General features: G+C 36.4%; 1 protein-coding gene across 1 annotated transcript in view; it reads left to right on the forward strand.

Moving 5' to 3' along the window:
- The first annotated feature begins 794 nt into the window (after positions 1 to 794).
- The window catches only part of LOC150079331 (uncharacterized), a 36,965-nt gene continuing 14,237 nt past the window's right edge, over positions 795 to 23,522 (forward strand). Inside the window, exons 1-5 of the mRNA XM_090383496.1 lie at positions 795 to 880; positions 6,044 to 6,223; positions 11,112 to 11,405; positions 11,553 to 11,725; positions 16,922 to 17,176. Of these exons, the coding sequence (XP_090239622.1) occupies positions 11,243 to 11,405; positions 11,553 to 11,725; positions 16,922 to 17,176 (591 nt within the window). The 5' untranslated portion in view covers positions 795 to 880; positions 6,044 to 6,223; positions 11,112 to 11,242. The remainder of the gene's footprint in view (positions 881 to 6,043; positions 6,224 to 11,111; positions 11,406 to 11,552; positions 11,726 to 16,921; positions 17,177 to 23,522) is intronic.

Raw genomic sequence — 23,522 nt, forward strand, 5'->3', positions numbered from 1 at the left:
TATCTTTTCTAATTTATTTAAAAATATCTCTACCATCGGCATGGTGCCAAAGAGCGTCCAAAAGAACCTAGCAACAATAGACTTCCCAGAGAACACTTACATGGACCTCCAGAAACTCGCGATCCTGAACACCTGTAGCGTAGTAAGTGAGTTCCTTGACCAACAGTATTATTGTAATAATAACAATAATAATAATAGTAACTGGACACAACCAACCACTCCATGAATTCGGTACCAGTAACCCTCATGGGATGGAAAAAAATCCCATAAAGGAGAAAAAGGTTTTTTTAATAATAATACTGCCAGGTTCGTCACCGAGTCGGCATAGAGTCAAGTGGTTCGACGATGGTTTGTGGTCTTTAAAGGGCACAGGGGACCGTTGGAGACTCCGATGAGAGGGGAGGGGCAGCACTTGTATTTCGCCAATAGGTAACGTTGTACTTTACAAATTTTGAGCTCCCTCCGAAATTCTCGACGGACACCCCTATACTTATTAACAACCAATTCAGGCCAGTCGTCCGGACCTGTAATTCTCTTGGCTGTATGGTAGTTTCGTTACTGGCGAATGAATTCTAGAATAATATAATGAACCGCTGTGGCACCCCTCATATATCTACGGATCAACGTGTGAACTTCTCAGCACGTACTTGAAGCATTGAATAAAAACAGCTTTTTGGAAATATTATTTTATTTATTTTTTCAGTTCCACACATAAGGTGTGGAAAAACAACGTGTTTTCTTAACTCGATTTGACTGCGTATGAAAAATCACGTGCATGCACTAGAAAGTAGTGAAGCTGCCATTTGAAAGGTGATTGTCGGTTTCTCCTGTCGTCGATGGGATTCGAGCACAGACCTTTTCAAGTCGAATGGCATGTGAAGTAAGCACTACTGTGTTACTTAGGTATAGTCATACGGGAAATTTTCTTGAAAAATCTTTAGCAACCGCAGATTTTGTAGTGTTCGTTGTTTGGTATTTTATTGTAGGAAGGTTGAAATTTCCAATTTTAATAAAAATAGTGTTGTCCATTGCGTGTAGATGACAGCACCTCACAGAGGAATGTATACTGTATAATTTCCAATTAAGTATCTACAGTAGATTTTTGTATTCAGGTAACCAGGGTACAGCGAGTTACCTGGGTTCGGTTTCAGTTTTTGAATGTTAATAATTTAAAATTTTCTTAAAAATCGAAGAACATTAACTGTTTATGTTGTCATTCATCACAAGATATTCAAAATTATTGTTTCATTTAAGCTTATAGTCATTCGTACAAACTCGTCTTCATTTTCATTTTTAATTGTTTATTAAAATTATTTTTGAGAAGTGAAATTAAGAAATAATAAAGAGGAGCCGGATTTCTAATCCAAGAAAGACGAATACAGCTGAACCCAGAACTGTTTATGTTCTGTTTTTGCACAGCAACTACCCAAAAAATTTTGTAAAATTAATTACTGTATATCATGAATATAATATACACTGTAATTAAATTTACAAACTAATTATTTTCCCTTTTTATTCAATTATTTTGAATTTTTTTATTATATAGAATAAAAATATTAATATTATTGATTTATTTTAATTTAAAGTTAACTGTGTTATTACTGATGTGTAAAAAATTTATTACAAATTTTCTTTTCGTTTTTTTTATTTTGCCCAGTTCTAGGTCAGTATTCTATTATGAACAGTGGGGGTTAGTCTAATACAGGGCTCTAAAGCAAACTTATTTCTAATGCAGAAGAATTGAGGGAAGGTATAAAATGTGCAGAGTACCAGTTTCCTGATCCCCAAACAGAAAATTAAAAAAAAAAAAAATATATATATATATATATATACTGTATACAGGTAACCCTCCTCTAACACTGTTATTAGGTTCCTGTAAAATGTCGTGTTATAGGGACTAAGAAAAAGTACAAAAAGGGGGGTTACGTTCCAAAAGCTAACAAAAATACACTTATTTCGCTAACAAAAATACACCATTCTAGATTTTGTGTATCTTCTGCTCTCTTTAAAAAAATTAGTAATCTGGGTTTGTTTGCTCTTGCTTGATAAATCTTTGTGAATTTCATTGTATGGAACTAAGCATTTTTGAAGCTCCCTTTTGAACTTTGGGCTCCTTTCATTCAAGAATCAGCATTCAAAAAATAAGATTCTAATTGCTCGGCTAACTTTATGCCTTCCTGTATGCTTTTTAGTGTAAAATTTTAAGTTTAGTATTTTAATCTGTGACATCATAATCTGAATTGATTTGATTTTACCTCCAATGCCATTTGCACCAAATCCTATGCCAGCTTCTTTTTCTACCAGTAATTCTTGAACATCTTCAGTAATCATATCTTTATTTTTTTAGGAGCATCAGCAATTAAGGCCATGTTATTCTGTTTTTATTGTCTATAAATTGCATGTGTCCTGAGGTCAATTTTCTGTTTTGCTGGATGAAAAAACCATGCTACTTGAGCCCAATTAACTCAGCCACGCTGTGAAAAAAGACCCATAAAAATTCCTCCCTTTGTCAATGGGATTCGAACTCTGGTCTTTTCCAGCCGGTGAAGCCCTACTGAAGTCCTCGTTACCCACGAGGGCTTCAGTAGTCATATCATCAAAGCCTTCCCCTCCTACCGACATATCAAGTTCTTCTATAGCACTGATTCCGTTTTCTGCCAACTCAACCATATTTACTGAATGAACTAACTCTGGCTATACATTTTTCCACACGCTTTTAACGTTGACGGTTTTACTTCTTTCAGCAATAAAGCTATGATTCTGATAGTCCACAATTGAGAAATGTTTCCATGCCTCCATTACTTCAATAGATTTGGAATAAATTTTTTCCAAAATGCATTGTAACAATTTTCTGATGGAATGGGTTTTAAAGGTGGATATAATGCCTTGATCTAACGGCTGGATCGAAGAAGTTGTATTAACCCAGTACAACTGTGGCAGTAGGAACACAACTTCAATGTTTGGATGACTTAAATCTTTTTGGATGGCCTGGTGTGCTGTCTAATAGTAATAAAACTTTGAAATCTAGATTTTTCCACAAGTTCAATAGCACAGAACGTAACACGGGAATTTCTCAACAAAATAAAATACATGGATTTCTCAATTTTTTTTTTTGACTAGCAAGTCAACAGCTCAGATTCAAAAAGTGTGGAAACGTTGAAAAATTACATCCAACATAATAGCAGGGTTTTCCCTGCACAAAAGCTCAAAATTACCCTGTTATGTGAGGTTTACCGAAATTCTCTAACCATGTTATAAGTACAGTGTTGTGCAAGGATTCCGAAATTTATCAATCATGCTAGAGCGAAACTGTGTTGTAGAAATACCGTGTTATACGGGGGTTGCCTGTATATATATATATATATATTGTTGTTGAAAAATATAGAACAAAAGAAAATTTTGTTTTATTATTTTCCCCCTCAGAATTATTTTTAAGTTAAATCATTAAAGGAAGGTTTTTTGTTTTCAAAAACTCCAAGAATGTATTCTTTTATTATATATACAATAGTTGTACTGTCACATGTTGAAAAAGCCACCACTGTGGAATTTTCTTCTTCCCCACACAAAAGTTCTGTGTGCATTAATGGTTTTATCATATGTATCAGTGATATCATGTACATTAGCATTACTAGAGGCACATGATGCAAGAAAACAAGCTTATACAGCATCAGCCAAAAAAAAGAAAAAAAAACCCTTCCCATTTCACTGATCCATTCATTCCAAATGTTTGTCTAGTTCTGCCTTAAATTTATTTAAGCTATCAACTTCCACAACAACAGATGGAAGTTTGTTCCGGCAATCCTGCTGACTGAAGGCAAACTTGTGCACATCTATTCTACAACTGTCTTTCCTCAGTTTGAATCTATGTCCCCTCAGGTTTGTAATCTGAGCAAGAGGAAGAATCTCATTAGCATTGAGTCTGTTCAATCCATTCAAGGCCTTATACACCTCAATCAGATTGCCTCGCAGGTGCCTTGTCTCCAGAAGCTGCAATTTGCAGAACTTAAGCCTTTCTTCATAAGAGCACCCCTTTGTTCCCCTCACTAGTTATGTTGCCCTTCTCTGTACTCATTCTAGCAACTCTATATCCTTCTTAAAATGAGGCTTCCAGACCTGTATGCAGTACTCAAGGTGTGGCCTGACCATTGCCTTATACAAGGGGATATAACCTCCTTATCCCTGCTCGCAAAATTCCTGTATATCATTGACAAGACCTACTCTGACTGCCTGTCTGCACTGCTCAGAAAACTTCATATCTGACTGCACAATTACCCCCAGGTCTCTTTCATTCTCCACTACCCTGAGTGTAACACCACATAGTTGGTACATTTCTCTGGGGTTACTGCTACCCATATGCAGTACTTTGCATTTGTCAATGTTAAGCTTCAGTTGCCACTTTTCAGCCCATCTACCCAATTTTTCCAGATCCTGTTGCAGCTGGATACTGTCATTACTGTTATTAACAACCCTGGTATATCAAACTGTAAGCTTGATATACCTTCATCAATATCATTGATAAATATACAAAACAACGAGCCCAACACCGAACCCTGAGGGACACCACTAACATTAGTCCACGTACAGCAGTTGCCACTGATCACCACTCACTGTCTTTACTCAACCATCCTTTTATTCAGTAGCAACTTGCCCTTAATGCCATACTGCTCCAATTTGTGCCATAGTATCAAACACTTTTCTGAAATCCAAGTATATGATATCAAAATTACTTTTTGCATCTAGTTCCTTTGTGACCACATCATAGTATCCAGTCAAATTGGTCAGACAAGATTTCCCCTTGAAAACCCATGCTGTCTGAACCCTTACTGCTGTCTTGTCTTGTCTAGATGATCCTGCAATGCTTCTTTAACAAGTGACTCCATTATTTTCCCTGGAACATAAGTTAAACTAACAGGTCTATAATTATTTGTCACCTTTTGCACCCTCTTGTGAATTGGGGATACATTTGCACATCTCCAGTCCATGGGGACCTCCCCTGACTCTAAGAATGCTCTCATAATTATGCCTAAGGGTTTGCTTACTTCCTTTGCTGCCTCCTTTAATATAACTGGATAGTTCCCATCCACCCCAGGTGCCTTTCTTATGTTTAACTTCAACATATTTGATTATTAAAAATAAGATATTTTGTTAATGAGCATTCTCTTGTAAATTTTCAATTTCAAGGCCTGCATACTGTTTGCCAGTATGAAATATTCCATCACTATAAATTTGTCATAATATAATAGTTATTTCATGTTGAGCACCTATTTATCCAAAACTAACATGCAATAATGATCCCAGGGGCTCACATCTGGTGAGTATGGGCTTGGCACACCCAGGGTCCTGAGCTGGATATCATCATTCTTCTCTTTCTTGGTGATTCCCTTTTGACTCTCTCTCTCTTTTAGGGTAACTCAGGAATTTTTTTTTGGCTGGTGCAGCATAAGCCTCAGGCTTCCTTGCACCATATAGTGAATAATAATAATAATAATCTAAATTGAGACAACAGGACTAAATTACAATTTTATCCCTTTTCTTTTTTGTCACTTTTTATTTTTATTTAGTAGTTTGAAAAAGAAAGCTTTGCTATACCCTTTTTTTTTTCCTTTCTGTACTTTTCTCTGGTCCCCAGAAAATGCAGAGAAGAGCGAAATTTGAACTGCCTTCAATTTCACTTGTTTATAATTTTAATTTAGAATGAGTTTTATAGATTTGGAGCACTCTAACTGGCTAAATCAAGGACCCTTAAATTATTATCAGTGAATCTTTTAACTATTAATGGACTAATTTTTTGAGATGACCCTGGGGGATACTGCAGTACCAGAGCAACTTGTGGCAGCAACTTCCAAGTCTTCTGCCATATTCCAAAAATCTGTTTAATTGGCCAATTAAATATTAGTTTATTTTATATATTAAAAAATACACAACAAAGCATCTTTAAAAGCCAAGATTATTCTGATTAAAATTTTAATATATTTAATATGTATTTAAAATATATAGTTAATAACTAAATATCAATCATTCAAATATAATTTTATCCATCTAGGAGATCGCCACTGTCTTTCTCTGGCCCTCAAAAATCGATGTCACAACTTCCTAGATGGTAAAAATAAGCGTCGTAATTTCTCCAGACGTTGTGAAATTAACTTTCTACCTTTGGTTTACATTGCTCAAGATCTTTCAGGGAAACAGAAACAGAGATTAACATGCAGGGATGATATTGATGGTGAGACTCCTTTGAATTGCAACTTTTGTGACATTAATTTTGGAGGAACTATCCTGATGTTAAATGCTGTTAATTTTACTCAGATTCATTACATGTATACCCTTAAAATTTTGATAGCATTTTATAGTATAGAAATAAGAATTACACTATTTTGCAAACAGTTTCTTGGGAACTTTTGGGTAGTGTATTTTAAATAACAATTTGGTATTCTTGTTTTTTTTTTTTTTATTTGGTTGATAGAATGGAATAACACTGTAGAAAATATCAAGTAAATTAAATTAAGGGAAATAAAACAAAACCATTATAAAATATGCCTACTCACTAAAAAGGCTGGAAACTGCACAGCTTAGCTAATTCTTAGTATTTAAAAACATATATAGTGAAATCTTGATAACAGGCATTGGTGGTGGGAGGGAAAACTTTAATACCTGTGTTATAAATTAAGTTACCAGGACAGTGGTAAACTGCACTGATTTAATTATTTAATGTCCTCCTCTGCTGGAATGATAAACAGATAAACTATGCCAATAATGGGAGAACCATTTATGGTTTTAAAGCTTTTAAAGACTTGTTTTTTAGGGTGATTCAAAACATTCAAGATATTATTAGAACTTATTACTTAGTGACATGTATTGTTTGGAGTTTGAGAATACAGAAGATTCTTGCTGACACTGGGCTTGGATTTCTGTAGATTGTAATTTTCAGAAAATACAGAACAAAAGTAGAAGGAATAAATGAGAAAGAAAGGTTAATTCTGTGAGTTTGGAGGTGAGAGTGAATAGATGTTTGCTAGTTGAAGCATATGTTTGGACTGATTTGGAAGAAAGCAGTGAAAGTACTACTTCAGAAGTACACTGTCCATGGAAATAACTGTAATGATAGAGAATGGAGAGAGTTTATATGAGATGATTGGTATTTAATTAACCTTACTACTCCCTTCAATAATTTGTTTTGAATAACTCTTTTGCTTCAGCATTATTTTAATTTCTGGATTTATATTAAAAAATTTTCCCTTTTTTTTTTTTTTTTTGATGACCTCTTTATTATTTATTAGCATAGCTCTGAGGCTCTATATAGGGAATTTTGAGGAAGTGGTAAATCGAGCTAATTCAGTTATTTTATCTGCTCCTTCCCTGCACTGCCACTAAATTGGCACAAATCTACTGCTAAAAATATATATATATTAAAGTTATTAGCACTACTTTCTTCCTCCTACAGTCTTCCAGTGTAGTTTACCATCATCCAACTAGCCATGTTATAACTGAAAATAAAATTTACTCAGTTTTTTAAATGAATGCACAAAATGAGTAAAAGGTATGGATTATTAAGCAGACATTTTTCTTTTTAATGTGCAGAATGCACATGTTTTTTTAAAAAAGCTTTACTGCTTTGATGCCAGTAGACTAAATAGCTTTTAGATGGAAAATTAAACATTATAGTTTTAAAAATATAATACTGTAATTTAACATAAAAATATTAAATAGCAATACTTGCATGTACTTAAAGTTAAAAATTGTCAATTTCTTTTAGTGATCCCATGCTTCCAGATGAGGCATGCCCACAGGAAAACCAATTTTCAGTACAGTGCTATACACAGGCAACAAGGAATGGCTCAGCTGCATAATCTAAGCCTCACACACACGTATACATCAATAAGAATGCTCATGACAGTGTTCATATTTCTAAGAATAATAGATCTGTTTAATAGAATATAGTCATTGGCAACAGTTAATGAAATTATAATATCTTCAATATCATTTGTTAGGCACAATAGGTGCTGCTGCACCAAAAACTCTCCAAACAACAATAACAATGATATCATACACCGATGAGCCAAAACATTATGACCACCTACCTAATATGATGGTTCTCCACATGCAGCTAAAACAGTTCGTACCCGACGAGGCATGGATGCTACAAGATTTCTAAATGTGTCTTGTGCTATCTGGTACCAACATGTAACCAGCAGATCTAACTCCTGTAAGGTCCGTGGTTGAGATGCCACAGATCGGAATTGCTGTTCAGTGCTTGATGGGATTGATGTCTGGGGGCCAGGGCCTGGAAGTCTTCCTTATGTTCCGTGAACCAGTCTCGAAAAATCCGGGTGGTGTGGTATGGCGCATTATCCTGCTGAAAGACGGCACTGCCAGAGGGGAAGACCATTGCCATGAAAGAGTGTACCTGGTCAGCAATGATGTTTAGGTAGGTGATAGACATCAGAATGCCCAGCACATGGATGACTGGATCCAGGGTATCTCAGCAAAACATTGCCCAAAGCATGATACTGCCGCTACCGGCTTGTTTTCGTCCCATAGTGCATCCAGGCGCCATCACTTCCCCAGGTAAACAACACACACACACACGTACCCATAGTGTAACAGGAAATGGGATTGGGATTCATCAACCTTCTTCCAATCACTCGAGGTCCGGTTTCGATGCTCACATGCCCATTGTAGGTGCTGTCTCCGGTGAACCGTGGTTAGCATAGGCACTCAGAGTGGCCTGCGGCTACGCAGCCCCATTTTCAGCAAGGTTCAATGTACTGTGTGTTGTGACACATTACTCCCGTCACCAGCATTCCAATTACTGGTGAGTTGCACCACAGTTGCCCTTCTGTTGCCACGTACTATTCGGGAGAGCCTTCGCTCACCTCGAGCATCGATGAGCTGTGGTCATCCAACACTTCGCCGGCAGTTCGTGGGTTTTCCCTCCTTGGACCACTTTTGATAGGTACTAACCATGACTGGTCATGAGCATCCCATCAGCCATGCCATTTTGGATGCTCTGACCCAGTCATCTGGCCATTACAAATTTGGCCTTTGTCAAACTCGTTTAAGTCTGCTGCCTTTCCCATCTGAAGAACAAGAGTACCACTGATTTAACGGAGCTCAGTATCAGGTGTTTTTTTATACCATGTCCCGACCCAGGCATGCACTGTAGTTCACCTGCAGTTGCTTCGATTTGCATAACGACTCGCTGGTCATAATGTTTTGGCTCATCGGTGTATGGTTGGCATCCTGTAGAGTTTAGTCTTCACAGGCTTCATAAAGGAGTACCAGTAATATCTTTACATATACTACCTCTCTTTATAAGGGCACAGCATAATAAACTGTAAAGGTGGTAAGTAAATTAAGTTACCATACTCCTTTATGAGGTATGCACAATAAAGAATATATAGAAAGTCAAAGGGTGATGTTTTAATGTTGTGGTTCTTAACCTTTTCACCACCAACAACTTCTTTCATTATTATTTTTTCTCCACGGGTGTCATGTTTTTAAAGATTCTGTCTGCCCATAAAACTGTTTTTATAATTAACTTGTTTTTCTATTTTTCACTAGCAGAGCTCTAATCTGAAAGATGTCGCTATTTATTTATTTTTTTATCAGTTTTTTTTGTGAAATTAGCATTTTGCCATAAATTTACTTTGCATTTGCCATGGCCGACCGGGCTAGCCAGGTGGGTAAAGTGCCTGCCTTGCAACCCAAAGGTCGTGGGTTCGAATCCCGCCTCGGGCATGGATCAGAGTAGAAAATGCAAAAACTTTGGGAGGTGCAATATGGCCACAGAAGCCAATGCGGCAACAACTATCAAAAAAAAAAAGCATTTGCCATGAGATACATAGTCATGCTTGTGTTATATCTGAAACTGCAATATAATGAGCTTGATAGCTGCAGTATATCAAGGTTATATTGTATTTATTTATTTATATATTTATCATTGTTAAAATGTCTAAATGTTTCTATTTTGATTTTATGATTTCTTATTTAAAATTTTACGTAGTTCTCTGCTTTTGTTTTTCTTTTTTTTCAGTGGGAAAGTTGGTCCATGTTTATTGGTTGAGTCTAAAACATCATTGATGTACTTGTAAGATGAAAGTAAACCAATTTATTTTCAAAAAAAAAAAAAAAAAGCAACCATTTTACCCATGTACTGCATATGAAGCTGGATTTTGTATACATTGAAAATGCGGGCTGAACAAAACCCATTTTTTTTTTTTTTTAAATAAAATGGTTTATGGTCATTTTTACAAGCAGATGGATGATGTTTTTAGACCAAAATGATGACAGTCAAGGCAAAATTTAAAATCAGAAACCATAAATATAAATGGCAATATTTAGTTCAATTTTAATACTAAAAATTTCAATACCTGTGACAATGAAGGAAGGTCTATAGTCTATTAACAGAAAGGAGAGACAGTAACTGTAAACAAACAACAGCACATGATTATAATATGTTCACTTGTTGGAGCCCAGTTGGACTGTAGGATTAACAGTACCAAGGGCAAAAAGTAAGTTATTGACTCAATTTGAATGAAGTGTTAAAAGTTCCTTAGTGTAGCAGTCCCCTTTCCATGATTAGAGTGTAGATGAGAAATCTTCTAAACTTAAATATAAGCAAGATAAGTTTAAAAATTAAGAGAAAATTTCATTATATATAGATACAGGATTATCCATTTATTGCACAGTCCATTGGTTGGTCATGTGTTTAAAGGTATGGCAATAGAGCACATGATGTCATCAGATGTGGAGTGAGATATTTTTAGGTAGGTAGCAGAAGTCACTTTCATTGCAATAGTGGTGGTGTTTGATGTGCAGTATAGTATTTATTTATATGATACATTATGTTGTTGGTTTTTTCTGAGAAAAATGTATCCTTACTGTGTTTGCTTGTGGGAAGAAAATGGGAATAAACTTTCTAAATTAAATGTGTTTAGCATTTAATTATTGAAAACTACAATAATTAAATGTCAAATACTTAGAAATAATCAGAAATCAGAGGGTTTCTTATGTAAAGATTGAGAAATCTGTAAATGAGTTCCCTATGTCTATTTTTTATGCTTAATTTTTGTATTATAATAGCAAAGTAATTTTTTTTTTATTGCTGATAGGTTTTGCTTCATGTCCTTCCTTTCGTCCTGTAAATGAAACAGCTGACTTGATTTGTGACCCTCTTCATGTTAACACAAAGCGGTGCACTACAACTCATGAAACTGTCCACACCAGATGCCGCCTATTGGAAATGTGTGATCAAGCGGTACTACTTTCTGGAGGATGGAATCGGTTAACCAGTTCCATACAGTACAAGGAAAACCTGAATGCTATGTATCACATGTTGCGTACCAATGGTTTTCATAAAGGAAATATAAAGGTGTTTTATGCAAATGGTTCACCTGGAATGCAAGGTCAGTCATGTACTATTTATATATGTTAATCAAATATGAATAATTTATCTATGTAAAGAGACTTCTAAGCTGAATCTTAATGTATCAAAGAATTATCTTGGAAAAAAAATACTTGAAATAATGCACCATTTTCTGATTGCTTTTCAGCATATGGGGAAATGCACCCTGTGTATCCATCTGCTTTCAAACTGGCATACAGATATCACCTTCGAAAACTATGTGAAACATCTCACTGTGTGGACTCCCTTGTATTGTACTTAAATAGCCCAACAAGGAATGATGGTGCAGCCTTGCTATGGGATATTGATGGCAATGGGCAGGTAATGTGTGTGATATTTTTTCAATCTTATTTATAAAAGATAAAAATAGTTCATAAGGTTAATTATTGCCTATTAACAACTTTGTCATTATCATGTTTTCTTCAGTTCTCATCAGTTAAAAATAGATTTTTATTCTTACTGGTCTGTTACCAGTTTTATCAATATAATCTTACCTTACAGTATTGTTCTCACAGTTGCAGACTAATTTTTTGATGGCAATATAAAAGAAAACAGCTTAGGATTCCATAACAATAATCATAATGATAATAGTGATGATAATAAAATACATTTAAAAAAAAAAAAATCTTTAAAAGTCGTGTCAGGCTGAACATTTTATTGGAAGCACAATCCAAAATATTTTTGGATTGACATAATATATGACATAATATATTGAAATATATTTGTATTGACATAAATATTTTACTGTTACTCCATACCAGACCAATTTACTTTGCTTTGATTCTCAGTTTTATGGAAGTAAACGTTATCCTGACTAACAATTTATAACTTTCTATTGAGACTATTCTGAAAATGTTTTCATTCTCCAAGGATGAAATTGATGATTATTATTAAGAGAATATTATTATTATTATTACTTTTTCTCCGTATGGGATTTTTTACACCCTGTGATTAGTACCAGTCACACGGTGGAAAATATGGGGTGGTGGGTTCTGTCCAGTTACTATTATTATTACTGTTGGTTGAGGAACTCTCTGACTATCATACATGTGTTCAAAATCGTGGCTTTCTGCAGTTCGATGTAAGTGTTCTTTGGGAGGCCTATTGCTGCTAGATTCTTATGGTGGTTCTTTAGCACTGTGCCAGTGGTTGATACAGTGATCGAGACAGTCATTACTTGATCTATATGCCGCCACATTTCTTTGACTTCCTGCCTTAGGCTGTGAATTTCCTGATCTTTTCCTCATAGGTTTTGCTGGTGTTGGGCACTGCTATGTCAGTCAGGTAGGTAGCAATTTCCTTCATGTTGAGGAGGGTTATGTGTGCAGAATAGTCTTGTCTGTTATGTTGGCATGGTTCCAGTATAGTTTTTGAATAGGGTTCTCTAGTATGGCCTGGGATTCATACTTGTAGTATGGTATACTTTTTGATAAACTGGTGTTTTTGCACTAGCTTCTGATCTATTATCCTGGCAACCTGATTGTATTTATGAGTGTACTCCATCTGGATGATCACCTTGCATCCTGTGATGATGTTCTGGATTGTTTCTGGGGACCGGGTAGCATTGCCGACATGTGTCATCTGTTACTCCAGGGTCCTTAGCAATGTATTTCCTGATGTTGATTACCTGGTCTAGAATGGTGAGAATGAATTCTTCGCTCTCAGGTAAGGGCTTCCTGCTTGTGAACCATGCATTGGAAGTCATCTTGTCTATGTGGTCTTGATGGAGGTTATTTCAGTGTCTGTCATGGAGTGCCTTCTATGCCCAACTTTGTCTTTTGTTTCTTTCTGTGTGAGTGGGATTGTCTTGTTGAGATTGAGTGGGGTGTTGTTTGTCTATCTTCCTTATGGCTTGATAGATTGGCACTGTGTTTTTCTGGAAGCCCTCAGTTTCTTAATCGCCTTCTTCTGTTGTTAAATGGGTCTGTCGAACCCTTCCCTCCCTCCTGCTTCCTGGCTATGGACAATCTCACGATGGCCAACTTCACTTGGTGGCTCTTGGTCATCATTATTCTGGTCAATCTTATAATCTTCTCCAGCTCAGTGTTCATCCAATCCGTGATCTTGAAAGAGTATGTTAGTACTGGGACTGCATAGGTGTTTATGGCTCTGACCACATTCCTGTTATTCTGCTTTGTTTTTAGCAGTCCTCGTTCTGATGATATTTCTCAGTCAGGAGGGCTTTGATTTCCTTATACTCTAACTGTCAAGTCTGCATCATCCCCAGCTATTTGTAGGTCTCTCTCTCTCTCTCTCTCTCTCTCTCTCTCTCTCTCTCTCTGTCATGGCTTCAATCTCTTCACTGGTCTTCAGCTGGTAGTTTTGGCTGACTGGATTTTCCTGATGCAATCCACGGGTTTTGCATTTGCGTAGGCCAAATTGTATCCTGATGATAGTGCTAAGCTCTTTGGTGATTTGGAGTAGCTGTTGGAGTTGATTCGAGGTTGTCACATAAAGTTTGATGACATCCATGTTCATCAGGTGAGAGAGGGTGTACTGGTTCTTCCTCCCTTCTTTAAGGGTTTATCTGTACTTGCTGTTGTTCAGCATAGTGAAGTGGGTTGAGTGGTAGACAGAACCATAGTAGATTCAGGGCATCTCTCTGATCTCCAAGGTTATCCTGCAGTACTTTTTAAACTATTGTCTTCATTATTATTTTCACTGGAACAGAAGTCAAACTTACTAATACTAATGTCTAAATAAGTTACAGATCTGTTACTTATTTACTTTGCCCTTTGGTCCTGCTTTGTGAATAGGAGAGATATTTGCACATCTCCAGTCTATAGGAACCTTCACTCAAATCTAAAGATGCTCTCATAATCATGGTCAGAACTTTATTTACCTCTCTTGCTGCTGCTTTTAATATAATGGGAAAGATTCCATGATCCCCAGATGCCTTATTTACTTTTAGCTTCAGTGCATTATAGCCTTAGTTGCTAATGCGCCAATAAAACCTAACAAACAAACAAACTTTTAGCTTCAACTATTTATCTTCCACTTTCTTTGCAGTCAGTTATTACAAAATCATTAGCTCAGTTATAATGGTAGGACAATGTACTTCTTCATGCAAGAAGTACACTGTCCTACCATTAAGAGTCTCCATGGAACACTCCTCTCCACCAGCTTGTCGAATCCCTGTAAGTGTCCTCCAGATATTTTACAACATTTAGCCTTGAAAGCAGCAACCAATTCAGCTCTGTTTTTTTTAGGTGCTCTCTCCTCACATACACACAATGATACAATTCATCTCAGAGGTTCTTTGTAGGATTGAGGTCATAGCTGTGGTCTGGCCAGTCTAACCTTTTGATGCCCATATTGTCAAACCAGTCCATAACAGTGTGAGCGGTATTCAATAGAGCACTGTCCTGCTGATACAGGTGTGCACCTTCCTGCATGTGCTGCCAGAATGTAAGTAATGCATTATTGTCCAGGATGTTTAGATAGACCTCAGCATTAATGGATTTGTTCAAAACAACCAACGGTCCCAGGCCAAACCATGAAAAAGAGCAACAGACCATCATTCTTCCTCCATCAAACTTTATTGTTAGGACAATAGCCTTGCAAGTATTTTTCTTCGGACATCTGTCACACCCAGCTATGATTGTTATACTTCTAGGCCATGTATCGTGACTCATAACCATAAAACACAGCTTTCCATTAGTCTATGAGCCAAGAATGGCATGCCTTACACTAAGCTAGATGGCATGTGGCATTAGTTGGGGATTACCCCCCTAGTGGCTTGTGGATGGTTGCTCAATTGTGGTAACCCATATTGTTCAGCATCCTGTACACTATACTGGTGGTGACATGTGTCCCAGTTGTCCCACTGAGGATCTGTATGTACTGTAACAATGATGACCTGTGCTCTGAGTGGAACTGTGGGTTCTTTTTAGGGCTCTTCTGTCACATTCTGTCAACTTTGGAGGTTTTGCAGATCACATCACCAATCATTGACCTAGGGATCTCCAGTGCCATTGAAATGCCATGTACAGCCTGGCTGCTTATATAGCAACTTATTATCATTTCACATTGGAACCCTGTTAACTCTGTTGATCTTGGCATTTTGCATTTACAATTGTACTGCTGTCTCCTTGAAGGCCACCTACGAGCATATTTATACTTGTCTGACACTGGTGCTTAGGTAGGATGTGACTAACTATCAACAGAAGAGTGTCTGGATGTTAATGGTAGGGCAGTGTATTTAGGGATGAGAATACCAAATATAATAAAATCCCATTATAATGAATACTATTTTTATGAAATTTTTACTATAATTAAAATATTTCTAGGTCCCAGCCATTTCACTATATTATTAATGCTTTGTAAGTCTCATGTGAATGAAGCATTTTTGGTGAAAAATTCAGTAGAGCAAATTATTTTCACAGTTCACCAAGGCTTAAATGTATTGTTTTAGAAGAAAAGAAATATTTATTTTGGAAAATTTTTTAATGCCACTGGGTAACCCAGATTGTAAATATGATTATGGGAGTCTCTGCTTAAAAAAAAATGCAATTTAAAAAAATATGATAAAGGAATTCAATAATCCATCTTTTTGAATGACTCATATGCTTCCCCCCCCCCACTCTGCACTAGCAGGAAGCAACTAGTACAGCGTGTTCTGGTAATGTTTCACAATAAAAAAAAAAAATCAAGTGATATGTGAATTCGAAATTTGGTACTGTTAGTAACAAAACAGGCCTTTGTGTTTTCATGATTTAAATATCTTCTACTTACAGTCATGTAAGAGTTCACTGGATTGACAAAAAAAGTATCAGAATTGGTGCAGGTTGAATACACACATTTTTGCAATAAAGTTGAATTCCCATATTAATGTAGATAGAATAAGTTGTATCTACTGTACTGTATTTCTGTATGTGTGGTATTTCTTATAGTTAAAAAATGCTTTTAATGATACTCTCTGTACAAAATATTTTTACTTTTGTAGTGCACGTATTTCATCATTTTATGTATTTATTATGATTTTCAAGTTGATATTTAAGAAAAATAGATCAGAAATTATTACTTCTATGTAGTATAAAAGTACAGCAGAATTTATTTTAAAAAAATGATTCTTTTGAAATAATTTTCAGCAGTATTCATTAGAACAATTTTGGTATGGCAAGATGATTTGTGCGCTCCTATGAAGTTTGTTGTAACAGAATTTTACTCTAGTTATGCCATTCATATATAGTGGGTCAAAGTTTTTAGCAAAATAAATTCTAATTCAGTCATGGCTGTAGTCTGCTTATCTCAGATGGAAGGAGTAGGTTTATCTCAGTGAGCTCATCTGGATTTTTCAGCCTACACAATGTGCAGATTTTTCTGCAAACACTTTATGCAGATATAATACACAAAAAAGTGTATGAACTGAAGTATCATAATAACTGGCACGCTAGAGTCTGAGAGGTCGATGCAAAAATTCATAAGAACAAGTATAACAGAAATAATAATAAAGAATATAATGTAAGTAAGATAAGATTTGTAATTTTCAATACTAATGTCTAAATATTTTTGCAGATCGACGAGAATGAAATATACACTGTGAAGGAGTTGATGGCTGACCTTGAAGAGTGTGTGGCTCACCAGGTATTTGTAATTGTTGACCAAAATTTCTCAGGCGAGCTAATTAAGGCTTTCTCACGTTCCAGTAAGCATACTAATGTATTGCTGTTTGTCAGTGGAAAAGAAGATGAGTACTCCTGGGGAGGAGAATTTACTCGTCTTTGGGCCAATTTCCAACATTCCCATGCATGTGTTGGACAAGTGCAGGAGGTTAGCTATTTCAGTTATTTTTTAAAATGGATAAAATAATTTTACTAAATAAAATATAAAAATAAATTATTATAATAGTTATAAGAATACATTTTAGCCAGAGGTAGCATTTATATATGCTGTGTTTTAAATTCAGTGTGTTGTTAGAGTAGGTATGGACTAAATTCACGGTACCTCAGACAGCATATAGAAAGGTGTTCAAACTGTTTTAAAAAGCTCAAAAAGTTGTTCAGATAAATAAAAATAGATAAACATTAAACCCACTAACTAATACTATTTTATCAAATTCATATTCCCAATTGTGCTAATGTTAGTTACTTAAAATAACCATGAGAATAATAGGTAAGAGGATGTGAAAACCAGTTATTCAAATAAAATTATACCATTCAACTAAAATTAATTAAATTAATATGATTGAAAGTGATATGAATATAGTAATAAGATGAAATGCAAATAATTCTTATTCAAGTTTTTTTGTAGATTGTAGTATGTGTTCTCAGTGAGGAAAGATACTGCAATTGTATGTAATAGTTTTTGTTGTGCTGACAAGCTCTGCAATGGAGACATGGAGAAAGGAAAGCAGCTGCAGAAATTGCATAATACAGCCACTCCCAGTAATTCCATGTATCTAAGGCTCCTGCAGTTTCTTTATCCATTGAGTCATTCCAATGGCTTTCTTTCCAGAAATGTTTGGTGATGACTAACAAATACTAATTAACAATGCATAAAACAAGCAAATGCTTATTTGATTTATCCTTTATTCAGCTTTCTCTTATACATTCATTGTAAATATGTACAGGTATTACTTTATTTTAATTTTTGTGGTAGTGGCAAACATGAAGTGGCAAACCTATCATATTTTAGTATCACAAATGGATTGAGAAGCCAGAGGAAATTTTATGACTGTAGAATTTGTCAAGGATAAGTGACACCAGTCTTGTTATTCCTTGTAGCTTGACACTAGTGAAGTCCATTTTTTTTTTCAGAAATTTTCAAAATTCTTTTAATCAAAAATCAAAGGAGAAATTGAATTGGGGTATGTTCAATATGGTAGAAGGAGATTTAGCATGGTCATCAATGTAGGAGTCAGATGAAAAGTAAGATGCTGATAGTTCAGCTTTATCTTTTTGAAGATGTAACATAACTACAGGATGCAAAAATGGTGGAAGTGAAGATGGACAGAAGTTTTAACTAATTAGCAATGGATCAGCAAATCTTACTGTCATTTGGATAAGGGATAAGTGTCTTTCTCCTGCAAGTTTTAAAATTCAGTTTTAGATTTATTAGTAACTTGTTTGTAACTATTGTGAATTTTAGTGTAGGTGGAAAATGAAACTAGATAATTTGATTTAATGTAAATTAAGCTTAATTTTTCTACTGATGGACTTAGACATTTGTTGGAAAACCAAGCCTTAGTTATTGGTTGAGTGTGGAAAGGGAAAGATTAGATGGAAAAGTTGCTGTTAGTTTTAAAATGCAGTAGAACTGCATTTTAAAACTAACACAGGAAGTAAAAGTGGTGAAAACGAGGATTAGCATTAGCATTAGTAGAGGCATTTGATGCAAGAAAGCAAACTTATGCAGCATCAGCCAAAAAAAAAAAAAAAAAAATAAATAAATAATAATAAATAAATAAATAAAAAATAACCACTTCCACTTCACCCCTCTGTTCATTCAAAATACCTGTCCAGCTGAGCCTTAAACTTATTTAGGCTATCAACTTCCACGACAAGGGATGGAAGTCTATTCCACCAACCAACCACCCGCTGGCTAAAGGCAAATTTCCTCACGTCTATCCTACATCTGTCTTTTCTCAATTTGAATTTATGCCCTCTCAGGTGATTATTCTGAGCAAGAGGAAGAATCCCATCAGCATTGAGCATGCTCAAACCATTCAAGGCTTTATACACCTCTATCAGATCACCTCGCTGGTGCCTAGTCCCCAGACACTGTAATTTGCAAAACTTAAGCCTTTCTTCGTAAGAGCACCCCTTTGTTCCATTCACTAATCTTGTTGCCCTTCTCTGTACTCGTTCCAGCATCTCTACATCCTTCTTGAAATGAGGCCTCCAGACCTGTATACAGTACTCTAGGTGTGGCCTGACCATTGCCTTATACAAGGGAATAATCACCTCCTTTTAACTGCTAGAAAAATTCCTATATATCATCGACAATACACCATGAGCTACTCTTGCAGCCCATCTGCACTGCTCAGAAAACTTCATATCTGTCTGCACAACCACCCCCAGGTCCCTTTCATTCTCTACCACTGTCAGTGTAGTACCACAGAGTTGATACGTTGCTCTGGGGTTGCTGTTTCCCATATATAGTACTTTACGTTTGTCAATGTTAAACTTCATTTGCCACCTCTCAGCCCATCTGCTCAATCTTTCCAGATCCTGTTGCAGTAGCATAGTGTCAGTAGTGTCCTTGACAACCCTGCCAACCTTCGTATCGTCTGCAAACTTGGACATTAAGCTGGATATACCATCATCAATATCATTTATAAATACAGAAAACAATAATGGACCCAATACTGAACCCTGAGGGACTCCACTAATATCATCAGTGCACAATGAGCAGTGTCCATTGATTACCACTCTCTGTCTTCTCCCCCTCAACCACCCCTTTATCCATAGCAGCAATTTGCCTCCAATGCCACACTGCTCCAATTTGTGCAGCAGTCTTCCGTGTGCAACAGATCAAAAGCCTTTCTAAGATCCAAGTATATAATATCAAAGTTATTCCCTGCATCCAGTTCTTTTGTGACTGCATCATAGTATCCAATCAAATTGGTCAGGCAAGACTTTCCCTTAACAAAACCATGCTGTGTCTGAGCTATAACTGAAGTCTTGTCTAGATGATCCTGCAGTGCTTCTTTAACCAGTGCCTCCATTAATTTTCCAGGAACAGAAGTTAAACTAACAGGTCTATAATTACTTGTGTCGCCCTTTGATCATCCTTTGTGAATTGGGGTCGCGTTTGCACATCTCCAGTCCATGGGTACTTCCCCCGAGTCCAAGGATGCTCTCATAATTATGGCTAAGGGTTTGCTTACTTCCTTTGCTGCCTCCTTTAATATAACTGGATAGATCCCATCCACCCCAGGTGCCTTTCTTGTATTTATCTTCAACAATTTCTCCTCCACTTTACTCTCAGTTATTACAAGATTCTCTAGCTTACTGCCAGAGTTGAATACACCTATGGCATTCCCCTCGCTGAATAACTCCTCATGTGTGAATGTCGATGCAAAATTTTCATGCAGTTTGTTAGCTACCTGAGCAGGATCATCAACAGTTGACCCATCAATATCAAGTGGACCAATCTGATTCATCCCCTTCTTTCTAGAGTTTACATAAATAAAGAACTCTTTGCTGTTTTTCTTTGCATCCCTTGCCAAAGATTTTTCGTAATCTGCCTTCGCCTGCCTAACCTCCTTTGTAACTTGGTTACAGATCAACTTGTATCTATCATAGGCTTCTGTGTCAAGTGTTAATTTGTATGTATCCCATGTATTTTTCTTCTCTGCCACATGTCTCATTAATTCATCTGACATCCACTTAGGCCTAAACCTTGTACAATATTTCTTAGTTGGTATGTAAAGCCTAGTAGCTTCCAAGATAAGTTCTTTGAATGCTTCCCATTTTGAATTTGCTGTTCGTAACATCATCAGTTGGTCTCACTGTATAGAATTGAATACACCTGATTTAAAACCAAAAATACTGTCTCAGTCCATCGTAGTCGCCTTTACGAAAGCAATAACCCTTCCCTTTACCCCTAATGGTAGTTACCTCTTTGAGTAAATTCCACTTCAGCACACTGTGATCACTGCCACCTAGTGGTTCATTTACCTGCAGATTCCTTATGCATGAAGAATCACTACTGATAATCAAATCAAGAGTATTACTCCCTCTAGTTGCTTCCCAAACATGCTGATGTAGAAAACAATCATCCAATAAATCCACAAAAGCCTTGCTAGTGTGTGAGTGACCAGCCCAAAAATTCCAGTCAATATCTGGGAAATTAAAATTCCCCATTATAAGACTCTCTGATTTACTGGCCCACTCTATTTCCCCGTACAGTTTCTTATTATACTCATCAGAGTCATTAGGTCTATAGCACACTCCTACTCTCAATTTTGATCTCCCAATGCTTATGTCACACCAAACTGACTCGACACTGCACTGTCCAGCAATGTCGACTGGCTTCACTTCCTTGGATTTTATGTATTTCTTAACTAACAGCATAACCCCTCCTCCCTTCCTATCCTGTCTATCCTTTCTGTAGACATTGTACTCCACAAATTCCAGTTCTGCATTCCTTATATCTGTGTGACACCACGTCTCTGAAATCCCCACAATATCTGCCTTTGATATTTTGAGCAATACCTCAAATTCATCAAATTTATTTACTAAACTCCTAGCATTGGTGTATACGCAAGTATACATGCACCTGTTCTTTTTCTTAGCTACCCTAACACAACCTATGTGTTTATTTGTACCCCAGTGATTCCCAGCAGTCTCTGAAATATCCTGCATCTTATTTTCCAGGCTGCGGCTCATTCCAATAGAAGCAGTGCAAGAATCACTTTCACCTCTGCCAGTGGCCACTGTTAATCTATTAGTCCTTGTATCCCCCCAAGCTAGCAGTTTTCCGACCCGCCTAACACTGCCTCGATAGCATCAGCAAACATTCCTGCACCCTTTCTGTTTAAGTGTATCCCCTCCCTGTAGAAACAGTCTCTCCTGTTAACAAGAGGATGGACAGAAATTATAAATAATGGTTTCTAGCAAGGGACCAAAAACCTTACTGTCACAGAGGCAAAGGGATTAAAAAAAAATTATTTTAACAGCCAATAATACACGCACTTATATCCATACATATTTATACATAGAAGTGTGTGTGTGTGTTCATGGGCTGAGTTGCATGTTGTGTGCATTGAAAAACACTAAAGATGGCCTTCAATTTCACCTGATTTAAAACCATGAGATTTCTATATCACTGGGGTTATCTCCAAAGATGGAATGTTTTATAAGAATCTGTTGACCATTCCTGCTCTGAAGAAAGTGATTGAGGTTGAAAAGTTTTCTGTGTCATAGGAAACAGAGCATGCTCTCTGCAACTTAAAACTCTGACTGCAACACATTATTGATAAACATTGAGGACACATTGAACATATTGTGGCATGAATTTCTCAACTGCTAAATATAATTCAAGTATTAATTTCTGTTTATAAACAATATTTTATGTTCTTCAAGGTGAATAAAATGGTATGATGAATGAAAAACCACCCTGTACTTATCCATTTGTCCCTTAAACTTTACCAGGCCATCAACCTCAAAAACCCAGAAAGGCAGTTTATTCCAGTGGTTGATAACATTCTGATCAGACATAAACTTCCCCAAATCCAGTTCTTATTAGTTTCCTCCACTAGTTTATATGTCCCATTTAGGTGTGAAATTCCACTATCATTCAATTTTCTCTCTCCCCTCAATGCCTTATATCTCAGTCAGATCTGCTCTGAGATACCTTGTTTCCAAGCTCTGTAATCCACACCTCTGTCATCACTCCCCATGTGGATGTCCCTTTACTATTCACACTAGACAAGTCACTCATCTTTGGACCCTTGGAAAAAAAACTCATTGTCTTTTCTCAAACAACCTCCAAACCAGAACACAGTATTTAAAATGCTATCTCACCATTGACTTGTATAATGGAATTATAACCTCCTTGCAAAGGTACAGTAAGTCATTGATTAAACACTGTGTGCTTTGCTTGCCACCTGCTTACACCATCTGCTAACTGTCATATCTGACTGTATCAAAACATCCAAGTCTTTTCATTTATGCCCTAGTATATATAATTACTCTTGGGTTACTGTTTCCCAAGTGTAGAACCTTACATTTGGCATAATCGAATCATGACTGCCATTTATCCAATCATTCATGGAGCCTGTTTTAATCATTCTGAAGGTCAGCTTGATTTACATTACTAACCACCCTTCCGGCCTTTATATTATCTGCAAATTTTTACATTGTACCATTTATTTTCTTGATTATATCAGTCAAGAAGATCAGAAACAAAGAGTGGTCCTAGCACTGAGCCGTGAGGGTCTCCACTTATAACCCTGATCTGATCTGAAGAATGCAATTTATAACAACCTTCTGTCTCTCTCAGTCCATCTCATGATCCTGTCTATATTAGACTCCAGCATATACAGTGACTCCTTGTGCAGAACTATCTGTTTCATGCATCTAGCTCCTATGTATTATAATATCAGGTTAGTCAAATGAGATGTTCCCTTTACAGTTTTGAGTTGTGATCCATTTATACTATTATACTTCCC

Source organism: Mastigoproctus giganteus, chromosome 10 (genome assembly GCF_048544385.1).
Source record: "Mastigoproctus giganteus isolate SK-2022 chromosome 10, ASM4854438v1, whole genome shotgun sequence".
NCBI classification, from domain to species: domain Eukaryota; kingdom Metazoa; phylum Arthropoda; class Arachnida; order Uropygi; family Thelyphonidae; genus Mastigoproctus; species Mastigoproctus giganteus.